Source organism: Vitis riparia, chromosome 16 (genome assembly GCF_004353265.1).
Source record: "Vitis riparia cultivar Riparia Gloire de Montpellier isolate 1030 chromosome 16, EGFV_Vit.rip_1.0, whole genome shotgun sequence".
NCBI classification, from domain to species: domain Eukaryota; kingdom Viridiplantae; phylum Streptophyta; class Magnoliopsida; order Vitales; family Vitaceae; genus Vitis; species Vitis riparia.
Genome location: NC_048446.1, coordinates 5,156,925 through 5,175,245, shown reverse-complemented (window position 1 = coordinate 5,175,245; position 18,321 = coordinate 5,156,925). Strand labels below are relative to the sequence as shown.

General features: G+C 31.1%; 1 protein-coding gene across 1 annotated transcript; it reads right to left on the bottom strand.

The window, feature by feature from the left end:
• Positions 1-16,130: 16,130 nt before the first annotated feature.
• Positions 16,131-16,902, bottom strand: LOC117933173 (putative glycine-rich cell wall structural protein 1). Its single transcript, XM_034854567.1, has one exon. The coding sequence runs from the start codon at positions 16,788-16,790 to the stop codon at positions 16,131-16,133; it is 660 nt and encodes a 219-aa protein (XP_034710458.1). The 5' UTR covers positions 16,791-16,902.
• Positions 16,903-18,321: the final 1,419 nt, after the last annotated feature.

Here is an 18,321-nt window from a genome sequence, read left to right as displayed (position 1 = left end):
TTTCGGCCATATATCGAGCCAAGTATCACAACTCCTTCTACCCCATCCTGTATATTGTCCTTTTCATTCCGTGTTGGAATAGAAACTTATTATTAGATGATATTTTACGAAAAAAATTGTTCATAGGAGAGAACAAATACTTCTTTTTTTCGATGCGAATTTGACACGCCATAGGAGAAACCACTCTTTATATTTATAATTGAAACATTCTTCGTACCCTCAAAATTTTACTCTTTTTTTTTTCACTTCAAAATGCAATAATAATCGTTATCCTTACGAATTAAGCTTGGAATTGATGGAAAATAAAATAAAATAAATTTTAAAAATGAAAACACTAAATAGTTGTTGGGGATATGAAGAATGTGTGGCAAGGTACGATAAAAGTAAGGATTGCTCACATTCTTCATGTCCTTCCTCACATTTTTCATACCCTCAAAATTTTCATTTTTTTTTTTCGTTTTGAAGTTTTTTTTTTAAACTTCAAAATAGAGTAATATTTGTTATATATACCAATTAAGCTTGTAATAGATAGAAAATAAAATATTAAAATTTTAATTTTGAAAACACTAAATAATTGTCAAGGTAAGAAAAATGTGAGGCAAGGTACGAAGAAAGTGAAGACTCAAAATTTTACTTTTTTTTTTTTAGGAATTTTTTTTCGTTTCAAAATGCAATAATAATCGTTGTGCATACAAATTAAGCTTAGAATTAATGAAAAATTAAAAATTGAAAACACTAAATAACTGTTGGGGGTATGAAAAATGTGAGGCAATGTACGATGAAAGTATGGATTGCTTACATTCTTTGTACCATTCCTCACATTCTTCATACCCTTAAATTTTAATTTTTTTTTTCATTTTCAAGATTTTCTTTTTCCACTTTAAAATGCAGTAATAGTGGTTATCCATACCAATTAAGCTTGGTATAGATAGAAAATAAATAAAAAAATAAAAATTGAAAACACTAAATAATTGTCGGGGATACGAAGAATGTGGGGTAAGGTACAATGAAAGTCAGGATTCCTTACATTCTTTGTACCTTCAAAATTTTACTTTTCTTTTAGGATTTTTTTTTTTTTTTTTTTTTTTTTTTTTTTTTTTTTTTGCTTCAAAATGCAATAATAATCATTATACATACCAATTAAAGATGGAGAATAAAATAAAATATATTAAAAATTGAAAACACTAAATAATTGTCGATGGTACGAAAAATGTGAGGCAAGGTACGAAGAAAGTGAGGATTCTTTACACTTTTTGTAGTCTTCCTCATATTCTTGGTAACCTCAAAATTTTACTTTTTTTTTTCATTTTTAGGATTGTTTTTTCACTTTAAAATGCAATAATAATCATTATTCATACCAGTTAAGCTTGGAATTGATGGAAAATAAAATAAAATAATTTAAATAATGAAAACATTAAATAATTATTAGGGGTACGAAGAATGTGAGGCAAGGTATAATAAAAGTGAGGATTGCTCACCCTTCATCGCATTCTCCGTACCCTTCAAATTTTTATTTTTTTTTAAACTTAGAAATGATTGAAATTATCCTAAAAAAATTAAAAATTGAAAACAATCGTGGTACGAAGAATGTGAGGAATGATATAAGATTGAAATCATTCTTTGTAACCTTGTAATTTTACCTTTTTTTATTTGAAAATTCTTTTCAATTCAATATTTATCCAATCTTGTCAACAAATAAATTTAAATTACAATTTAAGAAATTATAAATATTATTTATTTTCAATTAACAATAGATAGATGATCATTTGCATTTTTAACAATAAATATTTATTTTAATATATTTATGTATAATTTTTTACCAGGTAAGTTATAAGTTTATATCATAAAATAAATATTTTATCATCTCATAACAATTATACTTAAATTGCTAATATTTTACAACATTATTTAATTACATTGTTTAACTGCATGTAATGAGAATCTTCATCTCACATGCATAGGATCTTCTCCCATTAAAATATTGGTTAACCTGTTGGTGCCCTGTTGCAAGAGTTTTTTTTATTTTATTATTATTTTGGATTACTTTACACTTGTCATGCCTTTATTGGAGAAAGTACCGAAAAGTAGAATTCATACCGTAGAACAATCCGTTTTTAATATTTATAAATATGTTTTAAAAGTAAATTTTATATTTAGGGTTTTATTTTTAATGATATTTGTATAATTATTTTTTAAAATAATTTTTAAAAAATATTTTTAAAAATATTTTCAAAAAGAACCTATTTTCTATTCTTAAGAATAGAAAATTAAAATTTTTTATTGTTAAATATGTTTTTTTTATTTTTTGTTCTCAATAACTCGAAAACAATTATCAAACAGACCATTTATTTCTAGCATGCGAATTGTCCTTTTCTTTTTTTCAATTTTGCTAGACTCTCAATGGAACATTAGGAATAAAAAAATTAAAAATAAAAAAACTTTGAGAATGAATTAGTTATAGCGTGGATTGTTCGGAAAGAAAAAATGTGTTTTAGTGAATATTTAAAAATAAAAATGGGAGTAAAGGATTATAGATTTGTAAAATCTAAATTTAATATATTCGTTTCAAAATAATTAGGATTTATATGCTAGATCAAAGGTGTATTACCTTCTTTGAATGATGTGAGTTTTACTTTCTATTTGAGATGGAGGATGAAATTAATTTTAAGAGTTTCCTCTTTCCCAAAACATTATCGAATTTTAAGGAGAAGAGCATAAAAACTAACAAAAAAAATGTAAGAATATGCAAATTAAGATTTTTTTAAAGAAAATAAAATTAATATTTTATATTTAATCAATTTTTTAACATTCTTTTTGGAAATTATTGTTATTTTTTCTTTGGTATAATATAATGGGTGGAAATTTTGAAAATATATATTTAATTTAATTTAATTTATTATCATGATAAATCAAATAAATAAAAATTCATTATTTTTTCTTTTCCTGCATAAAAGGGAAAATATTCAAAAGCTCTTTGGTCTCACTCATTTAAATTAATATTTCAAATTGTGACCCCACTCCTCGTGGATGAAAGCAAATCAAGGGTCTCCAAAAAGCCCGCGGCCCGTGGCCCGCTTTAGGCCCGGCCCAAGCCCGTTTTTGGGCGGGCCGAGCCGCGGGCCTAAGTTTAGGCCCGGTCCGCCCGTAGGCCCGCCCCTTTAAAAAAAAATTACAAAAATAAAAATTATTAAAAAAAATATTCATTTCAAAATTTTATTCATTGAAAATATAATTACATTTGAAAATGTGGGAAAAGTTTACATCAATACAAAATAAATACATCCCAACTAGGTTGGCACCTATTTATTTGTCAATCATCTGTATTTTTCAACCACAAAAAATAAAAATAAAAATATAATATACATTTAGTCATTATTTTCTGGCGGTGATGGCGAACTATCATGCATCCATGAAGATCTTGATAATTTTAAAGATTCCATATCGGCAAGCATCTCTGTTTCTCGAATGGAATCATACATTCTTTTATCTGCTATTTCTCAATCTTTCACACATATCCCTGCTTCAATAACATCTGGCGCTAAGTTGCATCGTTTTTTACTAACTACTCTTCCACCTGCACTAAAAGCAGCTTCTGATGCAACTGTACTCACATGAATTGTTAGTACATCACGAGCAATTATAGAAAGCACAGGATATTTGTGTTGATGTGATTTCCACCATATTAAAATATCAAAATCTTCTTGATCTTCAAATAAAATTGTATCAGTATTAAGATATTTATCTAAATCAGATGTATTATTTGGAGAACTATTTGTTGTCTTTTTTCGACTTTTCAACATTTCTAGAGCTCCTTTATAAAAAGATGAGGAGTTTGTAGATGTAGGTGGTAATTTAATAGTATTAATAACATTACCATATTTTTCTTTATAATAGTTATATAAATTATATAATAATGAATTTATTTCATTTTTAATTTCTTCAATTTTTATTTGGTCATTAAAATAAATAACTTTTAACCATTCATCCAAAGCTTCAAATTTCAATCTAGGGTCCACAATTAAAGCAATATAAAAAATTAAAGGTATTTCTCCCCAATATTTTCTAAATTTTTCTATCATTGCAAATATTGTATCATTAAATATTTCAAAACTTAAATATTTTTTAAATACAAGAAAAATATTAGTTATTTGCGTAATAACTCGATTTGAAGTTGGATAATATACACCACAAAAAATGTTTGTTGAAATATCAAAAACTTCAAAAAGATCTCTTAAAAGATCCGCAATATGCCAATCATAATCATTTAATGCATAAATATCTGCTTCACAATCATTATTAATTAATTGTATTTCATATAATTCGACTACTTTTCTATATTTTGTAATATTTTGTAAAAGTTTATATGTGGAATTCCATCTAATGGCCATATCCAAATTTATATTTTTTTCTTTTCATATTTAACATTTTGCAACAATGAAAAAATAATTCATGTTTTGCTTGAGAACTATTAATACTATATGCAATGCCTCTAATTTTTTCCAATGTACTATCAACATTTTTTAATCCATCCTTTACAATTAAATTTAAAATATGTGCACAACAACGCACATGAAATATTTTAGCATGATCTTCTTTTACTTGCCAATATAGTTTTAGTCTATGTATTGCTGCATCATTATTAGCAGCATTATCTAATGTTATTGTCAATATTTTATCATGAATGCCTAAATCTATAATTTCATCATTTATTAAAGATGCTATATTTTTACCACTATGTGGAGCATTTATTAATTTAAATGAAATTATTCTTTTATTTAATTTCCATTCATTATCAATGTAGTGAGCAGTATACATAAAAAACCAGTGTGAGTTAAAGATGTCCAAATATCAGATGTTAAACAAATATTTCCTTCAAATTTTGCAAAAAAAAAAATTTTTAATTTCTTTTTGTGTATAAATTTTTTTCATAATATCTCTTTTAACTGTATTTCCAGACCAACCTTTAAATTGAGGATTAATACCTCGTTGAATTGTTCCTACAAAATCATGAGTTTCCATCATGTTGAAAGGTTGTTCTGCTCTTATTATATAATCAATCATTTCTTCACGACAGTTAGATTCATCATAAGAAAATGTTTTTAAATTTCCACTTTCATTTTTACCTAATTGCATATAATTTCTAATATCTACATTATTTTTAGTTTTACAATTTTCATAATGTCTTTTTAAATGACTTGTGCCTGCATTTGAGCCACCAGTAAGAAATTTATTACAAATTTTACATTTTGCTTTTATTTCTTTTTATTATTTTCTAAAATTATTTCTATTCTATAAAAAAAATTCCATATATTTGAAGTAAATTTTTTGTTTGATGATATTTCATCACATGGACTAGATGAAGAAGCACTTGTCATATTATAATTATTGATAAAATATTATGCCAAAAATAATAAAGTAATAAATAAAAAAAAAATGTAATAAAAAAATAAAGTAGTAGGGGTGAAGTATGTTACTCAATTAGAGAACCGATGCAGAAATTCCTAGCAAATTTGAACTCTTGGAGCCACCAATGCTTGTTTTGCACCACCAACAATATTGTATAATTTGATGGAAAAATAAAAGAATTTGAAATATTGTAGAATGTGAGAGAAATAGAGATAATTTGATGAAAAAATGAAAAGGAAGAAGATGTATTTATAGGAAGATTTAAAAAAAAAAAAAAAAATTGACATGTGACCGTTGGAGCCTCCAACGGTCATATGGGAATAATGGGATGGAGCTAAAGGCTCCAACGGTCATGTGACCGTTGGAGCCTTTAATTTTTTTTTAAAAAATAATATACTGTATTTTTATATACATATAACTAAGTCCATTAATAAACATAAAAAGTTTGTAGCTTAGTTGGTTAAAGCCTCAAATTTTAACCATGAGGGGAGGGGTTCGAATCCCCCCTCTCCCTTCCCTTGTTTCATTTTGGCTTTAATAAAAAAGCCCGCCGGCCCGGCCCGGCCCGCCCACCAGCCAACCCGCGGGCTCATAGGCCGGGCCGCGGGCCTACCATTCTTGCATGGCCCGGCCCGAGCTGGGCCGCGGGCCTCTTATTTCAGGCCCGGCCCGGCCCGGCCCGCCCGTTGGAGACCCTTAAAGCAAATCCAATCCTACCTGGCAAACAACAACCTTATTGTCGAAATCCATGATGTTAGGAATTTGAGGCTAATCCAACCTATGGTAATCACCCTAGAGGGGGGGTAAATAGGGTGATGGTCTCTTTTTGCAAATTTAAACTAGGTGAATGTAAGAGATAATTATATGCAAGTATATATGAAAACAATATAAAAACAATTGCATATAAATTAAAGGAGTAGGGAAGAGAGAATGCAAACACAAGATTTATAGTGGTTCGGCGCAACCCGACCTACATCCACTCTCCTCTAGCTTCAATCCCAAGCTTGAGGTTCCACTAATTCAAGGCTTCCAAACCAAGCCTTCAAGCAATACAATTGGATTATGGTTCCAATCCACCCTCTTGAATTTTTGGCTCCAAGCACCCTTTACACTTCTCAAGAGATACCACACTCTTGGAAAACTTCCTCACAAAGATATACAAATAAAGATCTCTCAAAATCCTAGTAATAGAACTTTAGGCTCAAAGATACAAGAAAAACTAGGATTGAATGGTGCACTAAAGATATGCAAGTTTTGGAATAATGGTGCACTAAAAAATACTCTTCTAAGGCTCAAATATACTCAAGAATGATTTAAGAAGGTTAAGCTCTTGAAACAATGAAGATTGGAGCCTTTTTATAGAAGAAAAAAGTCAAACTAGCTGTTTGGGGTTCGACCGGTCGAGCTGGGGGTCGACCGGTTGACTAGCCGTTAGCATTTAATGCTTGGCAGGTGACCGTTGGGTCTCGACCGGGCCTCGACCGGACCTCGACCGGACCTCGACCAAACCTCGACCGGATGAGGTTCAACCTTGACCGGTTAAACAACCATTCTGGAAGAAAGAGAAAATTTTTGCATTTTTCGAACGGTCGACCGGTACTGTTCATACCCTCAACCGGTTGAGCTGGGGGTCAACCGGTTACTGTTCATCAGGTTCAACCGGTTGAGCCATTTTTGGCTCAAAACCCAACTTTTTCAACTTAAAACCTTTAAAACAAGTTTGGAAAATATTTGACACAAGGTTTTAATTGAAAACATGAAATCATCCAATTTTAAAAGGATTTAAAATGAATTAATTCTTGGATGATTTTGGTGCATAAGTAAAGAATGTAATGCATGAAAAAACTTAGTGCACCAACAACCTTACAAGGAGATCTTATGAAGCTTGGGTCTTGAAAAGCACTTCTCTTTGAGGTGGTCTTCTTCTTCATGATTTCTCCTTGGCTTGATTTGTCTTTGGATTGCCACTTTGGAAGTTGTCTTGCCTAATCACACTTGAAATATGATCATTAATTCTAAACCTTGTTTTGTTATCATCAAAATCAAGATTAACCAAACCTTGGTTTCACACATGAGATAAATAATTAAATATACAAACCTATTACACTTCCTTGTGCAGTTTTTCCCAAAACACTTTTTTTTTGTGGTTGTCTATGTGGCTTTTTATTCTTCTCATTCATTTATTTATTAAAAGCTTATCTATTTTGGAGTGCCTTTTTAGAGTGTACGGGAAAATAGCCCATTTATATATAAAATATATATATAAGATTTAATCCATCTACAAAATTTATATTTAAATTAATCCCTTTATTGCTATATAGGAGTCATGTCTGAAGCATTATTTTTAAACTAAAGTCACAATTACCAATTGAAGAGAGTAGAAACTAAACAGGAGGGGGGAAGTAAGGTAAACTAAAAGAAAAAAAAAGTTTATTAGACTAATGTTAAAAAAAACTTCAGATTACCTTTAAAAAAAAATCCAAGATCCAATAAAATTATTTCATTGTTCAAATCTTCAGCCCAAGTCTTGAATGGAACCATAGTCAAATCGAGAACCACCTAATTTCATAGCACAAAAACCTTTCATCTACTCTTCAGATAACTTTTTTTTTTTTTGAAGTTCTCTCTACCTTTTTTTTTTTAGAAAAAAAAATGCAAAAGCTAGAGAACCAAAGATTGAGTCAGATAGAGATTGAGTTATATATATATATATATAGATTCTTCCTAAACCATCCTGGATGGCTTTGAGCTATTCAAAGTTCTTTTAATATCCCCAGAGAACTTTCAGCTTATATATATATATATATATATATATATATATATATATATATATATATATATATATATATATATATATCTTTAGTAGGGAGGTTTCTGGGCAGTTTTTGATAGTTCCAACTCCCAGAAACCGCTTCCCCTAGATCTCTAACATATTGGATTGGGACGGGTCAGCCCAACTTGGGTACCCACCCAATTCCAACATCTCCCACTTGCACAAGATGGGTTGATACAACCGATCAATAATCATCCAAGTCCATTCTCTCAGCTCTTTGAAGGTGATTCATACAGGCAAATGGGTCATGTGACCATGCGAGCACATCTATGATTTGGGAGCTTATAAAGTTATGTACCTGTTAGGGATACATAATAGCTTAACCCCAAAATTATTAGTGAATAATTATAATCATGTCTCGTTGTACCCTAGAATATTTAGTCACATTTTAATGTATACACTTAATATCTCAAAGTTGTATACTACACAATAATATAAATGTATTAGCTACAAAGGCAATATAATTGGTCAACCGTGAATTCATCTTTATCAATTTAATTAAAAAAAAAAAAAAATCTTTGTTTTAGGTTCATGTCTTTTAGATTCAAATTAATCACTTGCCCAATATGTCCCATAAGGATAAATTATTTTATTTCCGTCGAAAACATATCAAAGTAGCGGCATTAATTTGTCACCTCAAAACTTAGCCAAAAATACAAAGAGTACAATAGTGAGTTATTATAATTGTAATAAGCCTTAAGGGTCTCACACAGTGAGGATGCAGGGATTAATCCCTCACTTTCCTTATCAGTCACATTCAAAAAACATGTAGTATGAAATACATGTTATAGTGGTTTCTCTTCACTTAGAGAGTTTATGTCAAACTACCACCATACGGACCTCAACTAAGAGCTTCACACCAACAGTTTGTTTGAGTTTTGCATCTATGGTTCTTCTTAAACCTTATATGCTAAAACTCAAGTCCAGTTCAAATAGGCAAATGTAATTGTGGGTGATTACATTCGATCAAGATGTCATCTATTATAGACCTCATCTTGATCCTTAATCAAGGTGAAACTCATCATCTTTAGTATACTTTTCACTAATTTATCATCATTAGTATACTATGTCTCATCCCAACTCATAAACATATTGATTGGGGCGGTTGCTCGTGTGAGAGAGCCAACCTCTACCTATTGACATACATAAGGACATATATGTATAAGTATTATTTACAAATTCAATTATATGAATAACAAATACCCATCTCATTTGATCATTTACAACTTATATCCAATTAATAATGATCCATGTCATATAATCAACATAAATTATAACCTACGCAGTCCTAATGACTTTACATGTATAGAAAACATGTCTCTCGAAATGGATCAGCAACCATCTCACGCGTAGGTAAATATTTTAGGATCACTTTATTTCGTGCAATAATATCTCTTTTAAAATTATTATTGGTATCTATGTGCTTAGTTCTTCAATGATATTTTGGGTCATTTACATAAGCAATCGCAGTTTGACTATCACTATAGATTTTTGTTGGCCCAAAAACATCCTTAACTATTCCCAGGCTTTGCAAAAATCTTCTCAACTATATAGTTTCCCATATTGCAGCTGAACAAGCAATAAATTCGGCTTCCATGGTTGACAAAGAAATATAAGTATGTTTCTTGTTTCTCCACGAGATAGCACCACTGTTAAGCTAGAATGTATATCCAAATGTTGATTTGCGCTCATCTAGATCACTTGCCCAATCAACATCTGAATAACCCATCAAACGCAATTCTTTGCCTTGATAACAAAGGGAATAATCCTTAGTGCCTTTTAGATACCTAAGAATTCTCTTTACTGCTTTCCAATGCATCATTCCAGGATTTGCTTGGTAACGACTAACCATCCCAACAACATAGTAGATGTCTGGTTTTGTGCACATCGTAGCATACATTAGACTCCCAACAGCATTGGAGTAGGGAACATTACTTTTTTTTTCTTATTCTAGAGTCTTTGGACCCATTTTTTGCTTAAGTTTTCACCTCTTGCAAATGGAGAATAAATGGGATTGCAATCTTGCATATTAAATCGTTCAAGGATTTTCTTAATATAGTGTTCTTATGAAAAAGTCACTAATCTTTTAGAATAGTCTCTATGGATCTTTACTCCAAGAATATAAGGTGTTTCTCCCATATCTTTCATCTTAAAAGTAGATGATAACCATTTCTTAATGGTTTGAACAAACTCCAAATTATTTCCAGCTATAAGTATATCATCCACGTATAAAGATAATAACGCATATTTATCTTTATATTATTTAATGTAAACACAATGGTCCTTATTAATCATTGTGAAATTGTATGAAGTTATCACACAATGAAATCTTAAGTACCACTGTCTAGATGATTGCTTAAGGTCATAAATCAATTGATTTTATTTGCACACTTTGCATTATTGGCCTTGGATAATGAAACCTACTAGTTGTTCCATATAAATTTCTTCATTAAACTCCTCATTAAGGAAAGTTGTCTTAACATCCATTTGGTGTAGCTCTAAATCCATATGAGCTACTATAACTAGAATGAGGCAAATTGAGGCAAACCTAACTACTGGAGAAAAAGTTTCCTCATAGTTTATACCCTCTTGTTGGGTATAGCCTTTAGCAACTATTCAAGCTTTATAATTTTCAATAGATCCATCTGTCTTTCGTTTTATTTTAAAAACCCATTTGTTCCCAATAGCTTTTCGATCTGAAAGCAGATCAACCAAGTCCCAGACTTGATTCTTTTGCATTGACTCCAATTCCTCTTCCGTGGCTTTTCTTCATTCATCCTTAGTTAGACAAGTTAGAGCATCTTGAACCGACTTAGGCTCAGCATCATCATATTGAGTAACAATATGAACTTCCCCTTCAATCTCAAATCATCGTCAAGGAATAATTTATCGAGAAATTTTTCTCAATATTGACTCTTTTACTATACTTTTTACTATACTTGCTATAGGTACCAATTCACTCCCACTAGGTTCAGGCATCAATTGTTGTTTGGGTGTAGATCTTATGTCGGGATCCATCATTTCATAAAAATGTAAATCCTTATCAATTTCACCCGTACGTGGGAAATCGTCCTCTAAGAATGTGGCATCTCGTGATTTTAATTCAGTTACTGTTCCATCTTCATGCTCACCTATGAACACATATCCTTTGGAGTGTTCACCATATCTTATAAAGATACATTTCCTTCCTCTAGGACTTAATTTTCCATATTCATGAGGAAGAATGTGAATATAAGCTGCTAACCCCCATGGTCGCAAATTGCTTAGATCAGAATTTCGATTATTCCATAACTCATATGGAGTAGATGCAACAGTCTTTGAGGGTACTTAATTAAGTACATAAGTAGCAGTCAACAATGCATCTCCCCAATATGAAATGGGAAGATTTGTTTGAGCCATTATTGACCTAACCATGTCTAACAACATTCTATTCTTTCTCTCAGCAACACCGTTTTGTTGTGGAGTCCCTAGAGTAGTCAGTTGTCTACTAATACCATTTTCATCACATAAATCTTTAAACTGTTCTGATAAATATTCTCTACCTCGGTATGTTCTTTTTTAATCTTTTTATCCAAGTGATTCTAAACTAAATTAATGTAGTGTCTGAAGCAATCTAATATTTTTTACTTATGAGAAATCAGGTAAACATGACCGTAACGAGTAAAGTCATCTATAAATGTGATGAAATACAAGATGGCATGCCTTGCTCTAACACTCATAGGACCATAGATGTCAGAATGGATCAATTGCAATGGTGTTTCAACTTTAGTTCCTTTTCCGAATGGTTTTCTTGTTGTCTTACCTGCTAGGCAATATTCACAAGTTGGCATATCAATTTTAGTGAATTGACCTAGTAGATTTTCTTTAGCTAGTCTATTCATTCTTTCTTATCTAATATGCCCAAGTCTAGCATGCCATATGATCACATTATCACATGTATTTCTAGAAGTAGTCATCAACGAATAATAACTATCATTAGTATTAGACAATACACAATTATCAATGTCAAGAACCATAAAATCATTCAGAATAAATAAAAAAACCATAGTATGTTGTTCCCAAATACAACTCCATTATCGAATCATGAAAATTCAAATTGAAACCTAAACCAAGAAGGACTAACACAGAGACCAAATTTCGTCGAATATCCGAAGCATAAAGAACATCATATAAGAATAGGGTACATCCTCTATGTAACTCCAATTTACACGTTCCAATGCCCTTGACTTCAATTTTGGAGTTGTTTCCTACATAGATCCATCTTGTGCCAGAACTAATTCATTGAAACTCTACATATGCTCCTCGGTCTCTAGCTATATAGTCTGTGACGGCTAAGTCTACAGTCCACAAAGGAATAGATTCAATTAACATTACACAACTAGAAACATAAGCACATGAGTTATTTGAACAAGACCATACTTGTTTCGGCTCACTGCACTCACGAGCAAAATGACTCTTGTTGCCACAATTGTAGCATTTCAATTTGCTCTTGTCCTTCTTAACATGCTTGAACTTCTTGCATGCCCCAGTTTTTCCTTTCTTTGAAGCATCATATGATTTCTTATTCTTCTTAAAGTCGGAAGTTTTGCGTGAACTGGATTCAGCTACATAAGCTTGTTCATTAGGCTTAACAACCACAAGTCGCTCGACTTCCAATTCAAGATGGCGAACTATATCATCAAAGGTCTTGACACTCTCATTATGTGTCATATTCACCACCATATGTTCCTAGCTCTTTGGTAGAGATCTGATGACTGTCTCAACTTGTTGCTCATCAGTGAGGACATGTCCGGATGTCTTAAGCTCTTTTATCATTCTTTTCATCTCCCTAAGATGTTGTTTCATTGTATGGTTCAGTCGCATTTTGTAATTTCCAAATTTCATTACAAGTTCTCTCAGCTTCGTAGCTGAAAGTCCACTATACTTTTCTTTTAAAGCTTCCCACATCTCATGACCAGTTTGGTATACCTCATACTCAATCAAGAAATCATCTTGCATAAAACTTAATAACGTAATGCGAGCTAAAGAATTCTTTTTTCTTCCAGGCCACATAAGCCTCCTGATATCTTCTATGTTGAGTAGAGCTCCCTTGTTCAAGTTCTTGCATAATATGATTCAATGTTTCAAGAGCCTTTTGCTCTTTAAGAATATACCAAACCTTACAATGCCAAATCTCGTAATTATCACCATTCAGTTTTTCACCCTTATTTAGTTTTGCTATGATGTTTTTAGTTGCAGTCAACATATTCAACTACATAGAGATATTGCACAAATCTTATTAGTTGGTACTTTTACAGATATCGATACTCATACTTGCTCTAATTATCTTCTAATATGTAATAACCTTAATTGCAATGAAAATGACAGTTCACTATGTTCCCAATCAGCTCCTATACACAATTTTAATTATTACGAATTATAAATAATCTATGCAAGTATTACAATATATGTATTTTATATTTTAGGCAAGAAATTACATAAATTTCCTTTAACCTAAAACTTCCCACTCCATAAAATAATATTGTACAACTAGCATGTGTTGATAATATATATATATATATATAGATATAAAGAATTGAAGACACGCAAATAAAAAGATATACTAATTATACTAATTCATCAACAAGATAAATATACATGTCGTGTCTTACATATCAAAATATTTACATTTTATGTACAAAGCATAAAAGAAAATGTGATATATAGAAGAAAAACTAATCTTCTCCCTTGATACCAAAAATGAATAATGTTAGGATTATACACAGTGTCTTCTATAACTCTAGAAGTTGTTTTCAATAACCATAACCCTATAAGATTTTTATGCCTAATAGAATTTGAAAAACTTGCATTTCACAAGTTAGGAGAAATAAAAAGCATTGTTGTTCATCTAATGACATTTCACAAAACATATTTGCCAATGTTCCTTGAAAATAGCTACTAAGTCATCAAAAGACCTATTTGTCAAACCATGAGGCCCTTTTTGAACGAATTCTCATATATTTTCTAAAACGTTATCCTCAAGTTCCATTAATGACATTTGTAAAATTCGCTTTTTATGGCCTGATTGAAAAATATATTCCACTTTCAAACACTTGATCATATTAACCACATGATTCACATGTTCATTTATAGAATGGCTAGGGTCCCTCTTGTAATTCATAAGCATATCCAAAAACGGTCAAGGTTCTATACCCCTTAGTACACTCCTAGTTCTCTTCATTCATACCATTTTGCACCTGACCAAAAGAATTTAATTTAATTTTAATGAGTAACATATACTCATACTTTAATTAAATATTTGAACAAATCGAAATTTAATTAGAAAGGTACAATTATTAAAAAAAAAATGTCTTTTATTGTCTCTTAAATTTTTATCATTATTTTATACACAAGTCAACATTCATCATTTCAAATAAACAATATAATACCAATAAATGGTATTCTATGACATATCAATTGTTGGTACTTTAGTGGTAATAAATGGTACAGGATTGCAGTGTCATATATATCCCGTAATTTATTTATTTATTTTATTCTAATATCCAATTTCCATTGGATATTATCTACTACATTTTATTTCCTTTATATATATATATATATATATATATATATATATATATATATATCTGGATTATCTCTAACAAGATGAGTCTACAGGATTATAGTGACATCCGACTCATTCCATCATTCAATTTTTTTTAATCATCCGACTCATCCCATCATGCAATTTTTTTTTAATTATAATATCCAAATTCCATTTTATTGGATATTTTTTGCATTATCAAATATTACCATAATGATATTATCCTCTTTCCATTTCCCCATAGATATCCAATTCTTACGTGCATCCACTGCATCCATCATTTTCACATTCGATGCACATCCATCATTTACTCACTGCATCCACTATTATTTTTTATATTTTATTTACGAGAACTCTTCTTTCCGAAAACAAATAAGAAAAAGAAACTATGTTCTTTCTCAAAAGAAAATAGAACATGAAACAAACCAACATGCTCTGATATCATTATTAAAAAAAAAAACTTCGGATTACCTTTTTAAAAAAATCCAAAATCCAAAATCCAATAAAATTGTTTTATTGTTCAAATCTTCAGCCTAGGTCTTGAATGGAACCAAAGTCAAATCGACAACCACCTAGTTTCATAGCACAAAAACCTTTCACCTACTCTTTAGAGAACTTTTCTTTCTGAAGTTCTTTAAAAAAAAATGCAAGTCAGAGAACCAGAGAGAGACAGAGATTAAATAATCTCTATCTGAATAATGGGGAGGTTTTCGGGAAGTTTTTGACAATTCCAACTCCCCCATATCTCTGACATATTGGATTGGTTGGGTCAGCTCAACTTGGACACCCATCCAATTCCAACAACTAACATGGTTCCAAAATGATTAGTTTACATATAAATTTCAAGGAAGGATAGTTTGGCCCAAAAAGTTCGTATATTTACTTTTTGTTGAAATCTTAGATGGATATCTTAACTAAATCATATTTATGTCTCATGGGTAGGCTGACTTATCTTTTTATTTTATTGCTTGTTACTTGTACTTTATTTGTTATTTTGCCTAGGTTTAATAATACTGTTTGTTGAACTAAATTTTATGTTAATTATTTGAAAAATCAATCACCAACCAATTTGTCAAGGTCAAGATCACATCCAAACAGAACTCAACTCTGGATTCTAAAGAGTTAGTGAAAGAAAGAGATTAGAGAGAGGGAAAATGTAACATAACCACCCTTTTCCTTATTGGATATGAAAAACAAAAACAAGAGAGATGTTTTGTAAGTTTAGCATAACATCCTCTCCATATATCACACATATATTTAAACTAACTACTTGTATAGATCAACCGCTACACTTTTCCTTTCCTTTGCTCACCCGTGCTTCTTTTTCTCTTTAACGAAGCGGTTATAATATCCTCCCCAACCACCCCCACCTCCACCGCCATCACCATTACCGTATCCACCTCCAACTCCTCCTCCTCCTCCTCCTCCTCCACCACCACCACCACCACCGTATCCACCGTATACATCTCCACCATCATCATCATTACCATATCCACCACCACCATTTCCATTACCGTGTCCACCACCACCATTTCCATTACCATTACCGTATCCACCACCACCATTACCATTGCCATTACCGTATCCAGCGCCACCGCCGCCGCCACTTCCACTTCCACTTCCACTGCCACTAGCCCCACCACTTCCATATCCAGACCCAGACCCAGACCCGGACCCCGTCCCTGACCCATATCCAGACCCGGATCCCCGACCGAACCCATTGGGAGACCGGCCAGACCCCGACCCATACCCCCACCCCGAACCAGGGCCGGAACCCCAACCCCAATTGTAATCCCAGTTAGGCCCATGCGCCGACCCACTGCCGCCGGTGGGTGGATGATTCGCCTCAGGTGGTGACTCGTCCGGCCGCCCACCTCCGCCTCCGCCATCTCCACCACCGAAGTTGTAGGAAATAGCAACACCGGACAAAGCCCAGATAACAAGGAGAAAGAGAGAGAATGTGGACATGTTTGATTCTAATGTCTCTGTGTTTGTTATTTCGATACTATGGAAGGTGGGGTGGTAGTGGGGGGTATTTATGAGTGTGGTGGCGTGGATTTCGTGATCATACCGGCATAAAGCTATTGGGTGGTTTGATTATGAAATGACCCTTACAACCTAAATCTATGTGTTTTGTATTATTAAAATAAAATATGTTCATAAAGTCCTCTCCACTTTGAAAAATCACTTTACTAGGATATATTATTTTTTCTTGAAGTCGGTAAATTGCTCCTTCCTAAATTCAACTAGAAAACAAAAACACATTTTGCAGTTAAAAAATACAAAACAAAATATTTTTAAAAAATATATTTTAATTATTTTTTAAAATATAATTATACGAACATATAAAATAAAGTATTAAATATAAAAATTATTTTTAAAAATCTTAAAATCATTTTAACTTTCAAAAAAAAAATTGCTCTACAATAATGATAGAATCTCAATTTTTTTTATAAATTGTTTCAAAAAAAAAAAATCAAAAATCACAAATTTTAAAACATTTAATATAAATGATATATTTTAAAATTATTTAAATTTTATAAATAAATCAATTTAGAGAAGGATATAAAAATAATTTAGTATTTATTTATTTTCTTTCTCTCATATTTTTTTTATTGAATTTTTTAGCAATAATTAATACGAAATAGGAGAATTAAAATGTATTTTGGTGATATAAATAAATTGGGATATACTTAAAAGGATGGTGGTGGGAGGTTAAGAAGTGGAACACGTGCCATCACCACTCAGTAGCCACAATCTTTCCTTTTTCCCTTTTTGTGAAATCTAACCCCATTATGCATTCTTGTGGTTGTAATTTTGTTTATACTAACGTCAATAAAATTTGCGGTGGTGGGTTTGTATATTTTTGACTTTTTCACAATTCTGGAGTTGGACGGCTCTAATTCCCCCATCGAAAGTGACCTGATTCTGACACGTGTACTGATATCTCATAGCTTTCCATTGTGATCCAAGCACGTGTTGTTGTGTGAGTTGTGGCGGAGGTTTTACGTTTCCATCATAATATCTAACACTTATTTTATGCTTGTCCATTTACTAGCTTTTTTTGGATGTAAAATCCTCGTGATTTTAATAAACTTTTAATTTTTTTTTAAATGCCATATCCCTGAAATTTTTTTTTTTTTTTCAAATAAGGGGTTGTTTGTAACTCTTAAGTTTTCTATTTTTCAAAACAAAAAATGCAAAAAACACGTTATTAATCAAATACTGTTTTATATTTTTTTATTAAGAATAGAAAATAAAATATTTTTAAAAAATATTTTTTTATTATTTTTTGTTGTTTTTACTTATTTTATAAGAGATTGTTTAAAAAATAATTATATAAATATGTAGAATGATTAAAAATAAAACATTAAATATAAAAATTATATTTAAAACATATTTTAAAATATTAAAAATATTTTAGATTTTCAAAAAAACTTTTATTTTACACAAATCAAGTAACACTTTTTCAAAAACCATTACCAATAAGGCCCTAGGT

What these genes read in the sequence shown, in the direction of transcription:
- LOC117933173 (XM_034854567.1), bottom strand. Translation starts at nt 16,790, where the DNA reads ATGTCCACATTCTCTCTCTTTCTCCTTGTTATCTGGGCTTTGTCCGGT.